Source organism: Lutjanus erythropterus, chromosome 15 (genome assembly GCF_056507025.1).
Source record: "Lutjanus erythropterus isolate fLutEry1 chromosome 15, fLutEry1.hap2, whole genome shotgun sequence".
In the NCBI taxonomy this organism is placed as follows: Eukaryota; Metazoa; Chordata; class Actinopteri; order Lutjaniformes; family Lutjanidae; genus Lutjanus; species Lutjanus erythropterus.
Window position 1 is genome coordinate 19,152,528 of NC_139331.1, and position 26,327 is coordinate 19,178,854.

General features: G+C 40.3%; 1 protein-coding gene across 1 annotated transcript; it reads right to left on the bottom strand.

Annotated features, from left to right (window-relative positions):
• Nucleotides 1-56: 56 nt before the first annotated feature.
• LOC146314320 (3',5'-cyclic-AMP phosphodiesterase 7B-like) lies at nucleotides 57-25,804 on the bottom strand. Its single transcript, XM_084737799.1, has 15 exons — nucleotides 25,459-25,804; nucleotides 20,936-20,996; nucleotides 20,531-20,534; nucleotides 14,543-14,874; nucleotides 8,956-9,045; nucleotides 6,975-7,138; nucleotides 6,815-6,878; nucleotides 6,501-6,596; nucleotides 5,032-5,132; nucleotides 3,885-4,016; nucleotides 3,674-3,765; nucleotides 2,181-2,325; nucleotides 1,984-2,080; nucleotides 1,255-1,335; nucleotides 57-1,140 (listed from the first exon to the last, which is right to left on the bottom strand). The coding sequence occupies exons 1-15, from the start codon at nucleotides 25,477-25,479 to the stop codon at nucleotides 917-919; spliced, it is 1,704 nt and encodes a 567-aa protein (XP_084593925.1). The 5' UTR covers nucleotides 25,480-25,804; the 3' UTR covers nucleotides 57-916.
• Nucleotides 25,805-26,327: the final 523 nt, after the last annotated feature.

Below are 26,327 nucleotides of genomic sequence, written 5' to 3' on the forward strand. Positions count from 1 at the left end.
TGAAGTGTTGAGGTCATACATCACAGTATGTACAGATTATACGGTTTATAACATCACATGAACACAAAGATTTTTTTAAAAAATGGCTCTTGTTTGTGTTCTCCAAAAACATCCATCGAACACCACTTTTCTGTCAAGTCATTAACTGCATTGGCCAGTTCAGTCAGTCTTACAGGTTACACACAGAACAGATTATTCAGTTTATAGTACCATAACATACCAAGTAAGTGCCCAAGTTAAAAACGCACTTTAGTGAAAAGTAGACAAGTGAGACACTTGTATGAAAGAGCATCCAAGAGAAGTGCAAGCTGTACAAAAAGAGATAAAAGTGAAAAGAGCTTAATACAATATGTATTGTCTAAAAGTTTAAAAAGCATAATATAGTGGATATATTCATATATTCCTCTTTTTCTTTCATATATTTTATGCCATCTTTTCCAGCACAGTCCCGCTGACCTGTATATAATTTTGGCTTTTTAATCTCTTTTTACTGTACTAGCAGCATTGTGCAAACACTTTAATATTTGTCTTCATCGATCCCTCTTCAGCCTCCGGCCACAACCTTTTAATTCTATTCCTGCTTTTCTCAGATACTTTGAAGCACAGGGTTTAAAGAGAAAGGCATGACTTTGTCAAATTGGTGTATGGTGTTTACTAAGATCCATCCAGCCATCTGCCAGACTGCGAATCTCTCTCCGTCTTCCTTTTATTTCCCTGCAGCGCTCCTTCGCTCCAGCAGAGGGAGCCACTTCTCATGAATCCAAGCCAGACTCCCCTCCAGTGCTCCCACTTTTAGAGCCTCTGACCAACCAGCGGTGGGAGAAAATATGCCAGAGGACAAAAAAGGAGATGCGTGAACACTCCTCTCCTCCGTTCACAAAGGAAGATGAAACATCTCAAGAAACAAGAGGAAAGATTAAGGGATGTCTTCCCCCTCTCCTCCGCCACCTCCTCCATCAGGCTCGGGCTGCTCGGCGTGGGAGTGTGTTTGCGTGTCTGAGGGTATGTGTGTGTATCTTAGACGACTCCAGCGCGCCTTGTTCTTGTGCAGGTGACCCATCATGGTCTGGCTGAGCAGGCTGGGCTCTGTGAAGCGGTGCCACTCCTCAAACAGAGGCTCCACTATGTAGGAGATGAACCCTGAGAACAAAATAAAACGGGCAGATCATCTTTCAGTCGGCTGAGAAACATCTTTGGTTAGGGATAAATGATGACACTGAATAAAATAACTGCTGCACACATGTGTGTACTCACCTATCTGAATGGCTGGGACAGAATCGGCCTGCTGGTTACACAGAGGACTGATCTCCAACTCAAACTTTCTCTCCAGGTCACCTGTCAGATTGATAACCAAAATCAGTATCCACATGAATACAAGGGAAGCCTTTGCAAAATATCATACTGATGCAGATCAACAGAAAATATTTAGGGTGATATCTTAACACTTTGATGAAAGCTGGTCAAACATCAATATGTCGGATGTCTGCACACTATCTGAACCTGCCAAGACCTTACCAAGGTCTACTGTAAGTTTTTGTACTTGCTGATGTTGATGAACTTGCATTATTCTTGCACTTTTGTGTGTGTATCCAGATAGTTGAATGCACTTATTGTAAGTCACTTTAGATAAAAGCCTCGGCTAAATAAGTGTAATATAATGTAATATGATCTCTAACACCCATCCCATATCACATGAACACAGCATAAGAACTTAAAGTTTCTTTCAATCATCTTTTCACATAACGCAGAGGGCTTTGTGGGAAATTGTGTGATAATTGCTCTATTAATAATTAGAAGTAAAACTGAGACTATAAATTATTTCCAAAGTATAGTAACACATCATGTGTTCATGGAATTTATGTATTTACATGAAAAACACTACAGTTTAAAAGTACTATATGCCATCCCTTTCATAAAACACAAAGTACATTTTCTCTTTGTGTTTTCTGATCTTGATTTGAGTTAAGAGGACATGTTACTCACCCTGTCTGTAGAACTCCTCACACACCCTCTCACTCCACTGTCTACTCAGCTCCCAAACCCGACATGGATTACAAACATCTGCACACTTCAGGGCAATCTGGCAACAAACGCGGAGAGATTCACATGTAAAAATTTGAATATCTGAGAAAAATGCATGTATACATACTGTGTGTATCAGGTGGGTGTGTGCAGTGTACCTGCAATATAAAGTGCCTGTGTGAAGCCAGCTGAAGGTCCAGGTCCTGGTTGTCCAGATGTTCTCTGAAGGTCAGCAGGAATTCATTCTGCCTGCTGATGTCTGTAGCCAGGATGAGAGAGCCCAGCTGCTGTTCTATGTCCTGCCTGCAGAGTAGAAGGGGATGCCACTGAACCAAAACGACCAAACCACTCATGCCTGTGTTCATTTTTGATTCTATCTGCACCCCAGCAATATACACTCACTGGACACTTCATTAGGTTACACCTGTTCAACTGCCTGTTAACGCAAATATCTAATCAACCAATCACATGGCAGCAACTCAATGCATTTAGGCATGTAGACATGGTCAAGACGACCTGCTAAAGTTCAAACTGAGCATCAGAATGGGGAAGAAAGGTGATTTAAATTTGAATGTGACATGGTTGTTGATGCCAGACAAGCTAGTGTGAGTATTTCAGAAACTGCTGATCTACTGGGATTTTCACACACGACCATCTATAGGGTTTACAGAGAATGGTCCAAAAAAGAGAAAATATCCAGTGAGCGGCAGTTCTCTAGGCAAAAATGCCTTGCTGATGCCAGAAATCAGAGGAGAATGAATACTTGTTACAACCAAGGTATGCAGAAGGTATGCAGAAGACACACAACGCATCGAACCTTGAAGCAGATTGGCTGCAGCAGCAGAAGACCACACCGGGTGCCACTCCTGTCAGCTAAGATCAGGAAACTGCGGCTACAATTCACACAGGCTCACCAAAATTGGACAATAGAAGATTGGAGTCTCAATTTCTGCTGCAACATTCAGATGGCAGAGTCAGAATTTGGTGTGAATAACATGGATGAACATGGATCCATCCTGCCTTGTATCAACGGGTCAGACTGCTGGTGGTGGTGGTAGTGTAACAGTGTGGGGGATATTTTCTTAGCACACAATGCTCAGTACCAACTGAGCATTGTTTAAATGCCAAAGCCTACCAGAGTATAGTTGCTGACCTTGTCCACCCCTTTATGACCACAGTGTACCCAGCTTCTGATGACTACTTCCAGCAGGATAACGCACCATGTCACAAAGCTCAAATCATCTCAAACTGGTTTCCTGAACATGACAATGAGTTCACTGTACTCCAGTGGCCTCCACAGTCACGAGATCTCAGTCCAACAGAGCGCCTTTGGGATGCGGTGGAACAGGACATTTGCATCATGGATGTGCACCTGACAAATCTGCAGCAACCATGTGATGCCATCACGTCAATATGGACCAAAAAATGCTTCTAAATCTAGACCATGAAGAATAAAGGCAGCGATGAAGGCAAAAGGGGGTCCAACCCAGAACTAGTGTTCCTAATGAAGTGGCCGGTGAGTGTATATTTATCAGTAAGTTATCACAGGCTTTACACATTAAACTTGCGAAACGGAACATTTATTTTACACTTGGTTCATGTGTTTCTCTACGCAGTCAAAAATAATTAAAAAATGTTGCATCGTTCTTACGACATGTCAGCAGGCAGGTGTGACAGCAGTCCTGACTCTCGCAGCATGCCCACAGTGGATCTCCAGTGGTGACTCTCCAGCACGGACGTGTTCTGTACAAGACGGATGACATTGAAAATGTGTTTCAAACATTCTCAGTGACAGGCTGGACACTAAACCCAAAGCACATGTTCACTCACACACCGACGCGTGTCATCACACCCGAGCGTACCTGGTAGAGAGATGCCAGGTGGTGTCTGGTCTTGATGAGAAAGGGCTGGTTTACCCCAGGGTGGTCCACATCGTGGGCGGCTGCTGCCATCAGACCCAGGAAGACGTCCAGAGGACTCAGCTGCTCCGCCAGCTACAACACACGAATGGTTCACGGGGCAAATGTTATTCCTCATGTAGGAGGGACACTTGTTGCTAAACTGTCCTTCCAACATTCAAAAGAGACGCAACACGGAGCTGAATATAGTGTTTATCCTGCCACATATCCAGATTCCTTAATGTTGTTAGTTTCTCAATGATGATTGATACACATATTGGTGGCATCTGTTGATATTTGGACAGTTTTTTTTTCATTGTGTTCGAGGGTGTTTACACGGTGCAGGACTCGAGCTCTTTTAATCCTTACAGGGGGATACACTACATAAAAAAAGGTTCATCAGTTGTATTAGTTGTGCCCTTATACTTAACCTCTATAAACTGATTGTCACTTTAACATTGTCAAATTTGCTCTGGATTTCTGAACTGAAAACGTTTTACTCTCCTTTTTAACCTATACAGCTGTATTTTTGTGTTTCCCATTTTGGGAAACAAAAATTACTTTTATAATTTAAGTACCATAGAGGACATACTTTTATCAATACCAAATACAAAAGAAATAGGTTTTGAATAATTGCATTTACCTCTGGATTTTAATGCGTCACATGGGGTCATTCACAGGGTGAAGATAAATGCTTAATGATCAAATAAAATGGCATATTGATCGGAGAAGCGTCATGCTTGACATGTTATACTGCGAGCTTCTCATCTCAAACACTCTAGCACATGTGCTGTGTTGAATTAAATTTATTTACGTGAGTGCTTTTAACAAAATAGATCCATCACAAAGTGCTTTATGGATCAACAGAGGACACAAATGCAATTACTGTATGAAGGAAAAGATGCAGAGACACTTAATCTGGTCAGAGGGCTTCAGGGATTTCTGTGGGCTGTGGATAGATGTGTTGTCGGGTCTAAGTGAGCGGGAATTATCCTTGTGGAGGAGACGCTAATAGGATATGTCAAGGAGAAGCTTGGGACTGGTGAGTGTGTGTGTTTGACAGACAAAAACAGAAAGACAATGTGTGTGTGAATACAGTATTATGAATTACCTTGGGCTCCTTCAGGTAGCAGTACATGGCTTGAGTGACATCAGCAGCGTGAACAGCATTGTGATAGGGATTCTGGGAGTGGTAGTCCTCTTGCACCATGCCTAGACAGAACACAAGGTTAAACCCAGTTAAACCATCTCATCATCACGTAACTTTCACAACAACTGAAACAGTCGTGCAAATGCCTTTATTTGATTATCAGAGCAGAGTTGCATGTGTAATATATAATTGCACATGTTAAACAATACCTGTGACAACAAAGTAAACAAACTGAAGCCACAGTAACTTATGTAGGTGATGAAAGATCATAAGCATTCATAAACAACTTATGATTTAAAAGTTCACACGCTGACCAGTATAACAGTTTCATTGTCCAGTGACGAGTGGATAAAAATCATGTTACTCTCAGTAGTCTTCATACATTTTGTGTGAGAAAAAAAAAATACTGATTGCAGACTTTGTTTCCATGACAACACACAGTTCATTGTTACTCTCCTGTATCTGATAGCAACGTTTAGCATGCCATGGATACTGGATTAATATTCACTTACAACAACGTTGTGTAAGTGAACGTTGTGAAAATTAACCCCGTGTCTCTTTTGTGATGACAGATTTGCAGACAAAGAACCGGTTGACGTCAGTCTGGGCTTTCCTGAAAAGTTGAACCCTCCTAAGCTTTCGAGGGCATGCTGTACCGCCAAAAAGACCGCTGAGTACACTTTTCTAAGAGCAGATACTTTCTCTGTAGTGGTGACAATTGACATGAAAAACAATATGAACATAAACCAGAACTCCTGACCATTTAAAAGGTTTAAAACAAATATTGTCTTTGGTGTTCAGGTAAATGTAATCAATTTCAATACAATAAACATCAGTTACTGCTGTACTGTATGATTGGATCTGCCTGGTAGTCTGGTTCACATTGTGTCTGGATCTTCCACATGTGTAAACACAATCTGTACGACCTGCTGGCATCCATACACAATATAACAGTGATAAAGACATTTGTTTTTAGCTGAAAAAAGATATATGTTGTTCAAACGTAGAAAGGGAGCAGCCAAAAAGTCAAAAGAGAGACGCCTTTGATTACTGATTACACATCTATCCTGTACCATGAAGGCACCAAAAGATGCATGATTTAACAGGACTGTGTGAAAAATGAAAGCAAATGAATGATAAACAGAAAGAAATAACTTTGTGCGTGATGGTATGTGCGAAAGAGATAACTTAATGCATTACATTTGGTAAACTTTTCATCACCTCAAGTTATTCACAGGCTTTAGTCTTGAGGACAGCTTGTTTATTATGCAAATAATGTACCTAGAAACAGATTCCATTTTAATTCCAGGTGTAAATGGAGTGATATCGTTTAGCAAATTTCTAAAGTTAAGAGTTTAGAATACACTTCTTGCTGAAGAACACAGTGGGTAAGTGGATGGATGGTGTAAACACTGACACTTGCATCTTACCAAGAAACCTGTGTAGTTTGACCATGTCCAGCTGGAAGTGGTGAATGAGATCGTAGACATTGAAGAGATGGCACATGAGTGTCACCAGGCTGTTACCTACAGCACACAAAATCATAGTGTGAAATATCTGGGAGTCACATGCTACAGAGCACAATGTGTGTAATAACAATACAGAAAACAGTGAGAAAAACAATTAAAAAAAATAAATTGTATCAAAAAAGAAGATACTGACATTTTTTGATAACATGCAATGGTTAAATTGTTGAAGCATGTAACATCTGTTAAATTTTAAGTAATACATAAAGCTGTCTTACCATTTGTAAGACGGTCAAAGAGGAAAATGTCAAAGTTCCAGGTGCCAACTTTTGATAGCATGTGCTGTAACAAAAGACAGTGTTTTCAGAACTGATCTGTGATTCACAATTAATACATGAACGATACAGGGTCCCTGTGCACCTGCACAAGTGTTCTTACCGCAGCTTGACCCAGGTAATCGTCGTCCAGTAGGTGCAGTGACCCAGGAGTGTGGGGCACCAACCCCCTGAGCAGCCTGGAGGCGTGGCAGTATCTCTGAAAGCTCAGCAGACGCTTCACCTTCCTCCTGGTGCCGGACTCTACCTCCCCCTGCTGGGCACTGGCTGGAATTACAAAGCCAAATGATGTACTTCACCAGACCATGCAGAGAAGCTGACAAATGTTATCTACAAGTGACAAAGTGGAGCAGGAGTCGCAGATAAGCATCTGAAAACAGCTTGAAGATGTCCTGAATTGTCTGGGGACAAGGAGCAAGTTCATGCTCCATCAGGTCAGTAGAAAAATGTGTGGAAAACACACTTAACCCGAATTTAATGCACAATTACCCTGATACTGCCCCAGAGCACTATTCAGAAACAAGTGTGTCCCATATTTCACTGAGGTCTACAACCAGAAATAGTCAAACACAAAGAAGCTGAAGAGGTTCATGACATGTTGGAGTTGATCTACATCACACTTTATCAACTATGTCAACAATATGAACAGTGATTTAGATTAAAAGAATATTAAATGTATTACTAGTAGTTTTTAACTGGTTGTGAACCATCTCAATTAATACTGATGCCATTATAACCTACAAAAGCAAATAAGAGAGAGAAAATTAGTTATTCCTAAAGAATTATCAGACTTATATATAGAGAGAGACTTAATCTTTACCAGGCAAAGTTACAATTAGCCAGTTAAAAAAAGCAGAAGGAGATTTTTGTTTGGATAATTTTAGTTTTATTTTATTTTTGAAGTTATATTTTGTGGCTGAGGCAATGAAAACACTTTTGTCCACAGGAGCATCGCTTGAAAGTAAGGATGCCCCGTTGTCACACAGACAGTAAAATTATTATGTTTACACTTCATGGAGTATTGTACATATAATTTTAATTGCTGGTACTGTAGTTCAAACTCAAAATATGTGAGGTGGCACTAGGACAAGCTGTACGTCACGTCAGACGTGTGCTTACACAAATTCATGACTATAACAAAATACAGAGTAGCCGAAGCACATTCAGAATACAAATAAACAAATAAAACATAGGCGATAAGCAATAAATCATAGTGTTACAGCAACATTAAAATGCATAAAAGTTAAACACTAGCATAGTGTTAAAAATAAAGGTTTTACTATAATATGTTCAAATGTTGTATATGTCCAAAGTGTGTAAATGTAAATTTCCATCGCTGTATACCGATCAGAAAAAGGCTTGCATTTTCACAAGAAAAAGTAACTCAACCAGTGATTAAAAAAATAATGAAAACTGATTGTGGCCAAACATCCAGAGTGATTTAATTTTTTTTATCTAGATATAAGTGCAGATACAACTCGCAGAACTTCCATGGCAGACCAGAGTGAGTCAATAAAGTAATGCAAGTTAATTAAATGCATTTATTATATAGAATGAAAAAAGATCTTCAATGTGGGACAACAGCAGTTAGATTTAGGACAATTAAAAAGTAGAATTCAGGACAGCCGCAGGACGCTGAGGAAAAAGTTAATACCGACCCCTGCCCAGGGGTCTCAAAAACAAAAGCAACTGATATTAATCTGGTTGCCAATTTATTAGGTACACCAAGCTAAAACTAACAGTCCTACAAAAACTCCAAACCTCATGAAGGGTATAAGGTTCAGTTTTTCTTGACACTGTTTTAAAGAGGAGTTGATTTAACTTTAGGAGGCTGCAGTTTGTGGTGTTGCTGAATTGTCTGGCATTATAGTGATAGGTGTTTCTGTTATTCTGTCCACCTCATTTACATCAGTGAGGGTAGGCTAAATAACAGAAATATCTTTTTCTCATGGGATTTCTGATGATCTTATACTGTTTTTGTTGACAAAAAAACTTTCTAGGAAAACGAATAGTTGAAAGTTGTGTTTGTGGACTGACAGTTGTGGAAAAGGCTGATTAATGTTGAAATGGGTCAGGAGACTTACTTTTGAGGATTCGCAGGTCAATCAGCGGGTAGGAGCCTCGTCTCTCAACCAGCAACACACCAGCATGACCAGTGTTCAGTCTGCCATCAGCTGCATACAGACGGAGAAAGAAAGAGGAAAAAGAGAGGATGGAAAAAAAGAGGAAGATGGCTGAAGAAATATACATATTTGGTGTTATTACTGATGTTCTGTGCTGGACATTTTTGGCACACATGCCCCCAGGAACCATGAATCACACTTTCCAGGAGGACGGGGAGAGAGGAGGTGAGTGTTTACACTCGAGCAAAGGAAACAGAAGACGAAAGCAAGAAAAAGGTTGATGGCTGAATTATAAGTCGAGCAGCCGGAGGGGTGACGAGAGGACAATGGAGCAAAGTGTTCTCCAGGGCTGTACATGTCCCAGTGAAGTTCAACATGATCAACCTCATAAAATCAGATTTAGACTTGTTCTTAAATTGGCCTCCATGAAACAAGAGGATCTTTGACATCGCTGAATCACCAGGGCATCATGCATCTGGTCTGAGTTCGCCCACAGAGAATGGATTTCATGCCGCCGTGCAGCTGTGATGGTGTCTGAACACTTTGTTTTTATCACATTAGCGCTGCAGTGACTGTGTACGCTCTGCATACAATAATTACTGTAGTTTCACACTGATGCAGATTGGCTGGAGTGGTTCATTCAGGAGCACCAAACACAAAGGATTTTCTATTTGAAGCTTGATTCTACAACATGATATCCATCATTTAAAATAAATATTAATCATTATTGATAGACTCATTAATCAGTCAGCCAATAAATTAGGCCGATTGTGTGGCATTTTGAGATTACTGGCATTCCGATCCAATTTTCCATTTTTTTTTCTTCCTGATACCAATACTTGTGCACATCTGCCGATGCAGTGTACTGATCCAATATAGCTGTTAGAACATGACACCATCTTGGAAAGAAAAATGGTGTACAGGACGCTGCTCAGAAGTAACAGGGTCCCAGATTTGTGCACAGACTTGCACTTGCCAATACAGATACCAGCATTTTAGGCAGTGTCAGTAGCTTTTTCTGTTACTGATATCTGTATCAACTCTAATCGGCATTAGCCAGTGATTTCAGTGATGAGTCTGACAAACAAAAACTGTCTGCAAACTAGGGCTGCACAATTCTTGCAAAAATTTGAATCACTATTTTTCTCCCTAAGACTTGAGATCACAGTTCTCTCACACAATTCTTATTTTTTCAACCAACACAATAACTGCACTCTTAGATGTTCGAGAAAAAAAAACATGAGATAAATAATCATTTAAGAGTACTTTGATTGGACAAGAGCCACCATCACCCCACTTTACAGGCGTTCTAATTACTGTCACATTAACATTACAATGACTAAAAGGTAGTAACCACAGACAGATGAAAATGAGTCGTCTTGTACAGTAATGATTCAGGGCTTATTACTGTGGGATCACTGTCACACACTTACACACAGTAGGATACAAGAATAGCAGTTTAAACATCTGTTCATGATCAGCAGATGAATTAATTAGTGGTTTAGCTTCTTAAATCAGCTAAAATAACAAACCTTCTATCATGTTTTGTTAGTTTGCTTTAGACCAAAAACGAACTGCACCAGAGTCTGTGTGGTAGCAGTCCATACCAGTCTCAAAAAATTAAACATGGACATTCAGTCCGTTGAGAAGTCTGAGCTGAACGTAGCTTTGTGGCAGTTTTATTGATCCATCGGGACAACTAAGCTGAGGGAGCTCTACTGCGGTAACATGTCGGCCTTCAAAAAGTAGCTAACAAGCTAACGCTTGTGTGCAGAAAAATATCTGTGCTGCTTGGCAACAGTCTCGTCTCCAGTGGAGTAAATAAACAAAGAAATCATAATCTGTTGTTGCTTTTTATTGTTAATTAATAAATGCTGCTTGTAGAACTGTTAGTTGGTATAAAAGCAATACAACACTCATGATTGTGCTGTTGTACTGAATTTCAACGCAGCTGTGATTATTTTCAGCCTTCAGCTTGCAAGCTTGTGCCTGCAAACAAATTACCTGCTGTGCACCACGCTGATATTGAGTACAAGTGCTTTAATATTAGATTGTAATGTGCATGTATTAACAGAATTACACATTACTTTTTTTGTTTTGATATCAGCATTGTGTATCATCCATCAGCTGTCAACCACTATCAGTCAACCACGTCTTCTCATATAGTTGAAGACTGAATTTCCAATATGCTGACTGCCCATTTTCTAAACGATATCAAGCATTTTCTGTCTACTGTCTAAATTCTTTCAGTGTCTTCAGAGTCCCACAAGTAACCTTTAGGGTTTTAATCCTCGCTGTGTGAGCACTTATCACAACAGCACAATGGATCCTTGAAAACCGCCTCTGTTTAAAATGTGCAGTATGCACACAAACCCTGAGGCCAGAGACAACAAGACACAACAGAACTAGGTCCTAAGTCACAGCACACTCACACACGCATGAAATTTACACTTGAATAAGCTAAAAACTAAGTATGGGAATACTGAATAATTTACAGATCAGATGTGAGGAACTGGAGCGTATTATGTCCCTAAGGTTGCAAATTCACATCACCTCTGTGACTCCCGCTTATGAGAGCAGCTAAACTACCTGTTAATGGGGCCACGGTCGCTGGGGTAACACCCTCGGGTTGCCAGATCTTGCTTTGCAAGCGTGTGTTGCTGCCAAGGTGGCAGGCAGAGTTTGCCGGCACGGGTTTGGGTTTTGGTAGGTGTGTGCACGTGCTATGCAGCCCAGTTAGCTATACATAAAATATAAAACAGTGGAAAAGTGGCGTCATTCCCTATTTATGCATCTTATAGTCGGACAAAGAAATGTAAACTGCTTGGGGGAAGTGACTCAGCCTGTTAAAGTGAGGCAGAAGAGTGCTGCTGGCCTACTTTGAGCGAGAACAGGAGAAAAGGGGGAAAGCCTCTTTGCTTTTTCATCCCGCGTGCTGCTGGGCAAGAAGAGGAGGAAATACATCAAGTGGAAAAACCACCGCAGTAACACTCAGATCACACCCCCAACACAAACACAAACACAAACACACTCACACAGGAGTCATCTTTCCATCCATACTTCTGTTTTACTGTATGTCTCATTCCATCCTTCATTCCTCTCATACTTCTGTCTCCTCTACTCTCTCCTTCCTCCTGAACCTTCCCATCATCCTTCATTCCTTCCTGTTCAGCAACAACACCCCCCTCCCCTTCTGATCCATCCTTTCGTCTCGCCCCCCCCCCCCCCCCCCTTTAACTCTCTCTGTGGTAAATAGGTCATTGTCTCTGCGTGGCGCAGAACTGGGTCATTTAGGATGAAAACGTGAATCAGTAGGAAATGGTGTTTAAAGATGCAGCAGTGAACACGCGCCTCATCCAACACTCACTGCACATGCACACATACTGACACACACTTGAAAATGAGGTTAAATCCCTGATTCTAAATACGAAAACAAGATAACCCACACACTCACACACGGGGCACTGATACGAATGTGTTCACTTGGCTTTGCTTGAATCTGTGGGTGTTTACGGCACAAATCGTGCTCTGGGGCTGTTAGTCAAACACACATCACTGCCATGTGCTGCACCAACACTTGAATGCAAACTGTTTTAAAGACAAAGTGGCAGCTAATGCCTCTTTACCTGGACACATGAATTCAAACAGCCACTCAGCTAGCAGTGAATGTAAAAGAGAGATGACATCAGAACAAGCCAGCATATGTTAGTTTGATGCTTTGTTCACAGACTACCTCAAAATTAGAGCTGATAACTAATTAATCAGTTAGTTGTCAACAATTTACTTGGACAAAAGAGGAATATTAAATCATCTCATTTAAGCTCCTTTAATGGTTTATTTTAAACACAAAAAGCAGAAAAAAATTACAAGTGCAGAACATGACAGGAAATGTTTTTGTATTTTTTTATACAGTATATTTCCTGTCTTTATATACAGCAAATTATATTTTTCATGTTTGTTTTTAACCCAGAGAATTTCTCTTCTGCAATGTTTTGCTTATATATATATATATATATATACATACATATATTTAATTAACTATCTTAAAATGAATTGTTAAAATACTAAACTCTGAAACACAGGTCGGTCAGTTCAGTTGTATCTACTTAAATTTACTTTTTTTTTTCCCAGCCCTTTCTCAGCTTCTTGCTACGGTAAATGTCAGGATGACTCACTATCACCGCTGACGAGATCTCACAGCGTCTCGACACATGTTGTATGTGGTGAAATCAAAACATTGTGCAGATAGCCTTTCACGCTCTGTAAGGAGTCATCAAACAATAAGGTCATCATGATGCAGAGGGAAAGTCACAGGCAGTGAACAGCGTACATTTGTCCATTTTCCACCTTATGAGTCAGTGCTTGCGCACAGGTGATTCCCCAGAGTGTGAATCATCACTTCATCATAACTCTTAAAAACCACAATAAAGATTTATGTTCAATACTTATCATAAAGTGATTACTGTTTAAAGTATAATCCTACTGAATATCAAAGTCAAGTCAAATCTATCACTGCGTCATTCTCATTTCACTAAATGGCAATGAGACCACCATTATCAAAAACACAGTGCTTGTATCAATCTTACACTAACAATAAGATGACATCAATGTATGAGGCAGAAAGTCTAAGATTAGATCATCAGATCTGATGCGTTTATGTCACATCATTTCTTCTCAAAGTAATTCACATTAAAGTATCAACAATGTTGCTTCGCGTCATCGCTGTTACACTCCCGACAAACAGACAGACGGAGGTTCGACTGATGGCGTAACGTCACTGTCATCAGTGCAGCTGCAGCTCAGCAGATGGTAACAGCTTTATTTAATGGAGACTCTTGGGTTTTACAGCCCAAATCCCTCACTTCACTGTCTGCTCTGCCTGAACTGTGGTGAACCTCATCTCAACCCACAACACCCTCCGACACGCGTTCGTCAACATACGGCCAGAGGCGTGCTTGTCGAAGATAATCTGCCACATACTCTCACACATGCACTTGTCAAAAATGAAATTGTGCAGTCAGGCATGGTCACAATGCACAAAACCAAGTCCGGAACCTTTATTCATGACATGTGAATTGCCAAAAAACACTGCCACTAAGGACATAATAATTTATTGAATATCACGATATCACAATGAAAATACAGACGATCTTTACCATGATATTATGTGGTTAATTATTCTATTTTTATTTTATTTCATAAAAGGACTGCTACTGACTGCTGCATGTTGTCTGTTTTGCAATTGCACATACATAACTAAAACATTCATTGTCATGGATAATTTTTTATACCCTCAACAAATGCTGTACACAACAAATACATTATAATGCGGGACTTTTTTCATGGTATTGGAGTTTTTGGTATCTTTACTTTCACTATTTGACCACTATTTTAAAGAGACAAAAACAAAGACACAAACAATTACACATTATGAAGGAATGTGTGCTACACATTCATAAAGGGACATACATTAGACATTAAACATTTATAAGAAATCTGACTCCTATAAGCTTTACTGTACTTCTAACATGTTTTATGTGCAGGTTACCTTCCAGATGAGCGCTCCTGTCCTCTATGTCATGCTTCGCCACCTCTACCTCTTCCTTCTCTGCTTCCACACAAGTGCTCGCCTGACTTCTCCCGGGCCCCAGGGGGCCTCCCCTCCGAGCCCTCCAGGCTGCCCTGAGCTGCCGTATGAGAGCTGGAAGCTCCAGGGCCAGCGACAGGCCACCGCCGCAGGTCACAGGAGGCATCCTGAGAGGCCCCCAGACTGGGGAGCGGGGGGCCTCATCTGGACAGACTCCGACATCGACCCCAACGCCAAGACCAGAGTCCCGCATCCTGAGATCTGGGCCCCAAAGCCCCTCCAGCACTGGCATCCTCGCACCAAGAGAAAACAGATGGATGACAGACAGGTGCAAGGAAGGAAGGAAATGAAGAAAGATGGTGGTGAAAAAGAGAGTGGGAGAGGAAGCAAGAGACAGCGGAAGGAGATGCTGACTGTCAGGTAGCCATAGATGAGAAAGAGGAGGACAGACAGAGATATAAGCAAGTCGGGAAGAGGAATAAAGACTGCAGGAAGAGACAGAATCAGCAGTAGGAAAGACAGAGGGACAGAAAGAAATGGGTGCGGAGTGATAAAAAAGGCAAAACAAATGCAGGGAATGGGAGCAGGGAGAAGCCAGAAGAAAGAAGTGAGAATCTGTCTCTTTTCCTCCTCTCTCCCAGAGTCGACCACTGACGGTCTGCTCCCTCCTTCTGCCGCATTCTCTCTCCCCTCTAGTCTCACTTGCGCCGGTGTTGTTGTGGAGTCTAAAAGTCCCTCCCCGCTCATAGCTCGCAGCTCGCTTACACGCTCTCTCACTCTCACTATATGCTGCTACACTAATGGCAGACCAATAGGATTTGTGTGAACGCCCGTGAGACTTTCAGTTCATGGACACAGCTTCTGTCTCATGGTGAGGTCAGCGGGAACACGGACCGTAACACAGACACGTACAAATATAACAATTAGCATCCAACATCTGTGTAGACTTCTGATTTAAAACTAGATCAGAATTGTGCACAGGTTTTCAACAAAATCTTTTTTTTTTCCAAGTATTCAACTAAGGGTTTAAAGTAAAATGTCAGAAAATAATGAAAAATATTAAAAGAAGCTCATCAGATTTCTCAGAGCCCAAGGTGATCTCCTCAGGTGGTGTTCAAACAATGACAAAAAATTATATAAAAACACAGAACTGAACTGAGATCTTGAACAAGCATTTAGACCTTTTTTTGGGTGCTTTCATTATGAATGTTAGTATTATATTGTTTTTAAACATCTGGCATTGAAAAAGTCTTTAAATATTGATACTTTTGACAACCTTAATTGTGTCATTGAACGACAAAAACCTGGTCTAAATTCAATGGTGCACTATTTTACTGCTATTTAAAAAGCCACATTATTCAGATAGTAAGATGTGCCTACATAGGTGGGTTCACAACATGCTTACGCTCTCCCTCTACGTCACTGCAGTTAATCCGTGGGTTGTAAGAATTAACGTCCTGTTTAATAGTAAATGGCTGATAAGCTGAAAAGATCGAAGCTGAGTCATTGGACTCTTAAATCTTGTTGAGCAAAGCATGATTAGAGTGGCTGCGTTCAGTAATTTTAAACATTTCCATTTGCACAGCAATGTCACTTCACCAAATATCATTTCACTGTATGAATCTGTGTGTGTAGCATTTTTCATATGTAGAGGAACACAGAACATTAATTAACATAAGATCTTGACCGATCCAGTCGGCATGTTGAGAGATTAAAAAAAAAAAAGCTGCTGTGCCTTGTGTGTAAATGTGCACACAGCATCCTTGTTCATTCTCCAACTTAAAGGGAATATGAGATGACATTCTGATTGGTCTAATTCATGTTAAACCCAAAACAGACCTTAAGAGATTAATTAAGAGACTAAATACACCCATTTGCGCCTCATACCTTACATTGCGCACAGATTATTCACTGCTGAATTGGAGTTGGACATGACTAAAATGCATGTGCCATACACTTAAGACCACGCGCTTTAGATTGTTTAAATAGGACCCATAATGTCAGAAGAGTAGAGTCTGCCAGAACAGAATAATCAACTTATTCTGCTTGAGAGGATGACGAGGTGTATGCTGTGAGTCACCCTTCATTAAGGCTCAACGTGCATATGAACACTTCAGCGGATTTGTTTTGATTCATTTGTTCTCAGCTCTCTTGTCCATGCAGGTGACTAACCAGCCTTGGGTTTCAACACAACTACGACCTCTGAGCAACATGTGATCAAAATGGTAAACTCTTGGGAGATATTCAAAGGAGCTGGAAACAAATCTCTTTCTGTTGTCCTTCAATGTCACACACACCCAAAGGCTCTCCTGTGGCTGCTGAAAACCAGATTTTAATTAACATGAATACAATTACGTCAATGTAAGCAAATGAGACCTATTTGTTCTTCTTTGCATGTGCGTGATTATGAAGGACACAGTGCTAACATAACCATTACATTTTTCCAGGGAAATGTTCCCTTGAGAAACAGTCACATGCAGACAAAAGTACTGACACACACACAGACAGGCAGAGACAGTCACATAGCCTTGAACGTCACATATCAGACGCAAGAAGTTGACTGCAAGGAATCATGAGACAAAGAGTGCTAAGATAAAAGATACAGGCTGTGAGAAACTGTGAGAAGCATGCAGTGATATTTAATGTAGGCCTAAATCGGGGTCATTGAGAAAAAATAACTTCTCTCTTATTTGGTACTTGCCAATTAAAACCTATAATCCAACAGCAAGAAATTTATAGACTTCTTGATTGATTGGAAATGTTCAACAAGTTCTTTCCCAATTTCTTTTTTAAGCAGTGAATTGGGGTTGGGCTGATGGCTGTCATCAACCACTGAGCGCTCTACCATTATAATATCATGGTATAAAGGCCTTCTGTATTTGAGGTAGTGCGTCCCCTCAGAGTTGCTGTTAAGAGAGTTGTTGGTTAAGTTCTGTTTTTGAGGTGTCAAGTGAGAAAACAAAAAGAAGCTGCAGCTGTTGCTGGTCTTTGCACTATGTCTTCATGTCTCGTTTATTCTCTTATTAAAACCTGCCCAATTAGGCAAACCAAAGATACCTGGTTACATAGGTGATGGCGGCGTTTCGTTTCTACAGGCTACAGGTTATTTGCCCTATTTCTTAGCTTAGCTTCCTTAGTATAGCTAGCCAGCTAACTTTCAGAGTCTGAACACAGCACACATCCACAGAATCTGTCATTTCTACACTTCCCATTGATGGTCTATTTCAGCAGCAGTACAATGCATTATCATAGTAAAGTGGGGTGTTTTCGAGAGACATGGCATCACATTGGCTGCTACTCATTTGCATAAATAAGGGACATCACCCCCACTGGAAAACCCTCTCGAAAACTTTTAAACTAGCATCGTCAATCTAAAACTTTCTAAAATGCATGGCTTATTTCTCAACAAAATGTTTTCAGAAGCACATTTCTTTTAACTGTTTTTGCAACACAAGACCCATGAGTGAGCGTTCATCCAATCAGGTGCAGCCAGAAGTGTTTGCGCAGAGGGTGTAGCCCAATGTTGGTGAGGCATCCAATGTTGGGAACCGGCGGCAACAACAACAGCCCTGTAGACACGCACCGTTACTGACATTTGATGTGGAGACAAAGAGCCTTTTAAACCTGGCATGGGGATCTATGTCGGACGCTTGTTTGCGGCAGTGATGCTAAAGTTGATCTGTCTGTTCCCTTCGCAGGTGAGCCAGTTTTCTCGGCTGAGTGAGACAGTTGGAGGTTGCTGTCTGAACCACAGTGGGAAGCAGCAGTGACTTAAGTGGTGAGCTGGTGAGAATTCTTCCTGCTCACTTGAGAAAGTCGTCTTTTCTGCTGTGAGGCAGCCTTCCTAATAGAGTCAAAAACAGAACCCTCTGCCCTCATCATCAATCGCGATGTAGACGTTCCTCATACACCACGTCAGCAGACACTGCCCAACCCTACTGTTAACATCCCTTAAGATCATTGAAACGTACAAAGACTATATAGCCTACCTCACCTAACGCATTACTATTTTCACTTACACACACGCAGATGTTTTTAATTTTTTTGGATGACAGGTAGATCAGGATTACAGTCAAAATGAAGCTCTTTGTGTCAAAAAGGGAAAGAAAAAGCTAAATTATACAATTATTCTCACTTACAACAAACTGCACTTTGCTCTTTTTGTTTTCATCTTTTTCTCTCATGCTATGTGAAATCTGCTGTGCTTCCCATCATAAAAATCTAACACACTGTAAGAGGCAGTGACAACATCACAAGCCAAAATGACTGGACTGTAATTGGACACACTGTATGATTCTTATCTCAGACTGTCAGCACCAACTGGCCCTGACTGCAGTGAACTTGGTATGTTCACCCATGATGCCAAATCATAATTCTAATCAGCCCTACAATCAGACCAACAACAGGGAAACTATCCTTCTTCATGTTGGAGCTCGCAAGAAATGTATAAAAATCTGAGACTGGCAGATCACATCATGCCGGGACAAAATCGTACTGAGTGTGACTTTTGTTGTTGAGAACACATGAATACATTTACAAAAGCAGCAAGCAAATAGAACTAAGATTTGTAACTGTGTGAACGTGTGAAAAGAAGGCATGTGACGGAAAGTAAGAAACAATGAAACAGTGATAATGAGAGAGAAAGATATCTGGATGAGTAAACTTGGGAGGCAGCCAGTGGACTGCTGGCTCCAAAAGATCCCTCTCTCTCTCACAAACACACACACAAACACGCACACACAGTCTACAATGCGACTGAGATTCCACTCAGTTTCTGCACCGCATTGCACTTTTTGATTGTCTTTAATGATGCCACTGGTCACGTTTTTGGGCAGGACACCGTAGAGATGTGGGTCAGCCAGTGAATGTAATGGCCTGTCTAAAGAAAACAGCACCAAGTTTTTGTATCTACATTTCAGTCTGTGAGCGTTTGTGCACATGTAAGTATGTGAACTAGGACTGTGACGATAACTGCATCTGCAATACAGTGGTCATATGTTTCCCACCATGAGGTCGAGCTCATTACCACCATTAGCGCAAATTTTATTTTGAGATCAGTGCATCAATCTATTAATACATCTATGGATCAGCACTTTCACACACAAGTCAGGAAGATAGCCTCTGACTGGTCGACAGACTCAACCGAAGGCATCTTGGGATTGCCATTGGGTGGCTAACAACATGCTAACAACTGTTTTAAACACTGGAACTTTGATAAATTATTGCAGAACACATTTGGTGTTGGATTTATCATCATGAATTTATTTTACCACATCTGCAAAAGAGATGCTGCAGTTCAAGGCTGGATTACAAAGCTTTTGAGAGGGATATGACTGCAACGGGGCCGACATTGTAAAGGTACAACGTCAGCATTATCTTAAACTTGGCCTGTTCATCGCAGCTTACTTTGTTACTTTTCCAGCAGTTGAGAAGCATGAGACCAGATTTTTCTTGGTCTTGAGAAGCTGCAGCATTTATTAACTGACACACTGTAACCTGTACTGTACATTTACTGTCAGATTGACAACTTGCTGCACCACTATGAGCAGCATCATCACTCTCATTCTGTTGCTCACTTTCACTCTGTGACTGTATTTACATGTGCACAAGCATCCTGGTTATGAGGCCTTACCTTGTTTTGAACATATTCAGGATATGGCGTTTACATGGAACATGAAAAACCTGGCTGTTCACATCCCTGCATACATGATTCTAACATTATCCAGGTTTCTGTCACCATGGCAACCACTCAGTTCTGTGCCAACAGGATGTTCAGTAACCTGGATAAGGTGTTTACATGACACAGTATCCTGGTTATTATCAGAGTACTCCAGGCAGCGTGTCAGTCCTAATGTGTACACGCGTGTGCAATTTTTTTTTTTCACTTGAAATTTACACAATGGCTTGCAATGCATCTTTTTATCGTGTGCTTAAGGTTCAAACTTGCACTTAACTAAGCACTTCTTCAGGGAACCTTTAAACAACTTTGACGCTAATATGGAAAAAATAGTTTTAGGTACATTTCAAGGTCTGAATCTTCCAAGGTCTGAGACTGTTACGATAAACAGCTACATTTTACTGTCTCCAGTCAAGACACAACTTCCAAAAACATGACTGGAGTGGACTTTTTCCAGGGTTATGAAACTCACTGTATTGAGCCATGCAACTGGACAGTGTATACAGAGATAGCAGCAAATATGCCTCAGTGTTTGACAGAGATTACACTTGGCCAAAGGCTTGTGACAGCCTGAAACAGGGTTACCAAATATTTGGACACATTCTGCACTATTGATTTGCAGCCAACTACATATATTAACAACCCTTTGAGGTATTCAGGTCAGTTAGTGTTCTTACCCAGCATGCGAACTTGTATGGCATTCTGCTCCGACCTTTTAAATGTGACTGCTCCACACCTCTGTGGGAGAGAGAAAGAGAGGCTGAGATTAATATTACAACACCCCAAAATACACGCTGCTATCAAAAGAGCATCAATGAAGCTCGCTAATAAATAGAAACTGTGTGAAAAGTCACGGTGACCCTCTTTGCAAGGCTTCTCACTCAGAGACCACTGGTATATGGGATATTAACTCAGCTTAAATGATTGTGGGTATACAATTAAAATAACTCAATCTTAATATATGAATGTTTTATCATGTTAGTGAGTGTAACTGTGTAAAAATGTTTGAATAGGAGCCCTTCCTGAACTTCCTGAAATTGAGTTTGCTTGAGGTGCTCTTTAGATAAGGATACACATGTGCACAAAAATAACAAAGTAACTCCAAGGCACTCTGGGAGTCAAAAACTTCCAGACGAAGGCTTGATTTTGTGTGATTTTTCTCTGTTTAAAGACTTATCTTTCATCTTAGTGAGTAAGAAAGGGTAAGTGCATTTAGGGACAGTGGCATCTGCCATTCTAGTAGCAACATGTCTGTGTGTTGGCCAACGACACTGAAAAAGTGGGTCAGTCAGACAGCATGCTAGCATAAAGTGGCAATGATTTGGACATTAATCATAAGCTTCCATATGGCTGGTCTTCATGGTCAGGGGTCTTAAGTCTTTTTTCTTTTTTTTTAATAGCCATTTTCTATTAAAGATTTTCTTGTGTCACGTTCAAGTGAAGTATTTTTGTTCTTCAGAAGTAGTGATAGCAGACAGATTTTCTATAATAAATCAATTCACAGCATTATACATCACATTAAGTCCATATCATTTTTGCATTATAATATGATCCTACTTAAAGGGATAGTTCACCCCCAAATCAAACATAAATGTTTTTCCTCTTACCTGTAGTGTTATTTGTCCATCTTGACTATTTTGGTGTGAGTTGCAGAGCTTTGGTGCCATCTGTCATAGAGCTGACTCAGCTTGTGATGCTTAAAGCTCCAAAAACTACACTTTATAAAACTCAGCAGCAATGTCTCTCTAAAGACATCATGACTTAATCCACAGACCTTGTCATGAAGAGTTTCATGTATTCTGGTCTAGCTCTCCACCAAACTGAATGAGGATAAAATAATTCAATCACGTGTCTCTTCTAGACTTTATAAACCTTGATAGTGAAATGAGTCATGTCCTAGCGTTTGCAACGTTCAAAACAGTGTATCCACCATTTTACAGAAATTTTTTCACAATGTAAGTTTGTGGGAAAAAGTATTTTTGGGCCACAGTGCATCACGTGATGTTGCATCACATGGTTTGGCCACCATGTTTAACTTCAAAGTCTTTCATCCATTAGTAGATGCACGCTTCCCTCTTCACAGTGGTACAATAGATAGACAGTAAAAGGAAAATAGTTCCTACATGAAACTGTTCACTACAAGGTCTCTGGATCTTGAATAACAGGGTCATGATTTTTGGAAAGACACACATTAAGTTTTTCAAACGTATTTTTTGGGGGCCCATTATATTCAAGGAAAGGCAAAACTATCTACGGCAGATATCTCCGAAACTAAGCAACTCACATAACAAACTAGATGGATTCATAGCTAAAGGTAAGATGAAACATATGTATTTTTTATTTGGAGGTGAACTGTCCCTTTACAGGCTGTTAATAGTGAAACATTCGCCATCATCATTTGAAGCTGGTGAACAGTTAAGGTTAAGGACCACTGTAACCATTAATTAACATTATGGCTGCAACCATTTTCATTGTTGTTTTTTATATAAAATGTTCAGAAAGTAGTTCACAGGAGGCACAATACTTTTAAAAGGCAGCATATGTGTCACGATACCATTTTAAATTAAATATAATAATAATAATAATAATAATAATAATAATAATAATAATAATAATAATCTTTATTTATAAAACGCTTTTCAAAATTCACATTACAAGGGCATCTATGTAGCGCCACAGTACTTCATTATAATGCAGTTATCTCACATACCTTTCTTCTTTCACAAAATTGTGATTTAGTTCTGGTTCTGCACATTTAATAATGCACTTGGCCATATTGTGATGTCGATAATATTGTGATTAATTGTGCAGCCCTAAGTCAGAAATCAGAATTTTTTGTTCAAAACCCATAAATATTCAGCTTAATAATCATATGACACAGTACAACCGCAAATCCTCACATTTGTGCACCTGGAATTGACAAATGTTTGGCAATTTATCTAGACATATGACAGAAATGATGAACTACGCCAAGTATTTTTCATCCCTGTTTGTAGATTAATGCTAACAATACCCTTCTCATCTCTTTCTAATAAGTTAAAATTGATGAAGTACAACAATATTGTGGTAATCTGCCATTGTACCCTCATCTGAGGTCAGGTCCTAAGTCTAACCACAACCGCTGCAGTTCAGGCGGAGTCAGCTCGGCACATTTCCCAATTGAGGTCATCTATTTATAATAACTAGTAATGGCTATAATACTTAGAATGGCTCAACATTGGTGTGTGTAGTGGACAGGAGTGAGAGTGGACCAAATGCACTGAGCTGGGTTGATTCAGAGAAACATGAAGGCAAAATCAAGTATTCCAGCTGACCTGACAGACACATAATACATTATCTGCTATTACATACACTGGACCCATATCAATGTTCGGTGTTGCCCCTCTGAAGGTAGACAGTCATAAAAGAACACCTCGAGTGGGTGATCTAAAGTAACTCACTGCTGGTTACTGGCGGGCAGGAAACGGGTGGATGGAGACAAACCAGAGGCAATGACGCGTCACTCATCCAGCCCACGTGGTTATGGCATGTTTACAGGATGCCCTGTGTCAAATGTTTTCCATGATCTCTAACTCTTCCTCACATCATTATTCACCTCAATTGGACAGCTCTCCAGTCAAAGTCTCTCTCTCTCTATCTGTGTCTTTGCTTATGGCTAGCTGCTGTCAAACTGTTTACACTGGGCAGGTCTGTTCACTGTCTCCTGTACATTCACCAGAACGGCCAACAAAAAAAAAAAAAAAGAAAGGATTTAGAAAAAGTTCATGATAAATCAAATACTACTGGCAACTATAACATCACCATCTGCTGAATACAGTAGTGATAGATGACCTGTGATAATCAGTCGGGTGATTAATCGTGCTGATTAACTGGCATTTTGAGATAAGCCAATTCCTGCACTAACACAAGCCAATGAACAAAAAAACGCCTGCAGACACATCTGCAGGCAGCAGCCTCGTCAGTGTGGCTGCTGTGGAACTATGTTAGCACTCCCCCTTGTGAGTTTTGGGAAGGTGGTGAAAAACTGTTGTACTATAACTCTTATACATCCTGCTGTAAACTTCATCATCTTTTCTAAATATTAATGTTTCTCCATCCTAAATGACAGCAAATCAAATCTAAAATTGTAACTGGCTAGCATTAAATAAATATTATGTTATAATGTATAAAATAATGCAGGTGTATAACGTCCACTTTTATAAGTCCCACTTTAACTTTTCAGGGAAGAAACAAAAGATTTTAAATAAAAATCGACAGAGAAGCAATCAGAGAACAATACAACAAAGGAAGTGAGGAAAAGGCTCTGAAACAGGCAATGATTGATAATTAAAAAAAAATAATAGACAAAAGTAAACACCGTACATGCTACACAATGTGCTACAGATGACAACTGAGCCATCTCCATGACGACCAAGCAAACTTGAAACCATGAGATGTGTTAGAAAGCTCTGTATAAAGCTAAAAGATGGACCTTCGGCGAGACTAAATATTTCCCAAGTTCACGAATGAACTTTGTGCTTGAAAGCTCAGAAGACATACAGGAAGTTGAGCAAAATATATGGGTTAGGGGTTTGTCTCACAAACTGCTGTTTTAACTGAACAATAATACTAACAAAAATAAACTGCCTTGTTTTTACAATGGATTTCTTGCACAGTCGCTTTACCTGCGCCTCCTGTAAACAGACTGTGTCTTATTAATCATCCGTGACTGTATAACTGCAGCATAAAACCAAACACAAACACCAGACCTTCCTTACAGATGTATCATAGCTGCCTCCACTGCACACTTGCCCTCTTGTCTACATGTGGTCTGCAGTATCAGGCTGCAGGTTGACTGCTGTAAAGCTGTCAATACACTGACGTGACACATTGCAATAATACACAAGGCCTACTGTAACCCATCACTGCAGTTTACAGAAGCCTATAGAAGAGGTTATATATGAATAAGAGTATAATAAAAATAACTATTCCTACCATAAAAATACAAGGTCACTATTAACTCACTTCTTAGAATCAAAACATTTTAGCCCATATGAGAATACTATCACAAAAGTATATCATAGTAACTCCACAGCACATACACGTACACACAATTCACTCGTTAAACTCTATTTTGAGGCATTATATGAATGTAACACTGTTTTTCGTTTCCAGGCCTGTGTGTACAGCCTGTGTGTGTGTAAAGGTACGTTGTACCTACCTCGACCATTAAACAGGACATGTGACCATCGTGGCCGCTCGTGGAGGACAGGTGAATGCGACGGTATGAGGCGCGTGGGGAGTGTTTTCATGTCCCAAGAAGCGCTCGCGGGAGACAGCCGCATACATACATCCAGTAGGACGACAGAAAGGTGACCGTGTCCTGACTGACACCACCTGTTTAATAAAAACACCGACTATTTCATCCTCCCGCCGCCGTTGTGTCTGACCTTTAACTCTCACGGTGGGGACAGGGTGAATCTATCTGTCTGTCTGTCTGTCTGTCGGCTTTTTAAAAGACAAGGTGAAGTTGCCGTTTCCGCCCTCCGCGTGCTGTTCGTATGACATGGTTGTGCGCCGCAGAGACAGGAGGAGGGAGGGGCTGTTGTAGCATCACAGGGGCGGGACATGCAGGGAGTTGACCAATCAGCGCCGGATGCAATCACTGATTGGAGTAAACAATTTGTGGTCCTCAATTATATCGACCTTCAAATTGGAACATTTTACTATAAGACAAAGCGAGAGCGAGATCATTGGAAAAGGGTATTTCTTTAATTGTCCACTGGAAATTTCTTGGGACCTGTAATGGAGTTTCCTATGAACTCTTGTGGTTGAAATGTCATATGTAGCCAAGTGAATAAAATTCAGCTTTGTTGCTGACTGATGCATGTTGGGCAATTTGCTTGATCAGAATAATTAGCCCATTGTGAGGTAAAATAAAGAAATATATAGTGCATATAAAATATAAGACATAGATATATCTAACCCCATTTCCATTCCCATATGATCATTAATAATACCAAATTGATTTAAAAATAAAATCTTAAATTTAAAATGTAAAAATTTAAATCTTTAAAAAACAAGCAAAAA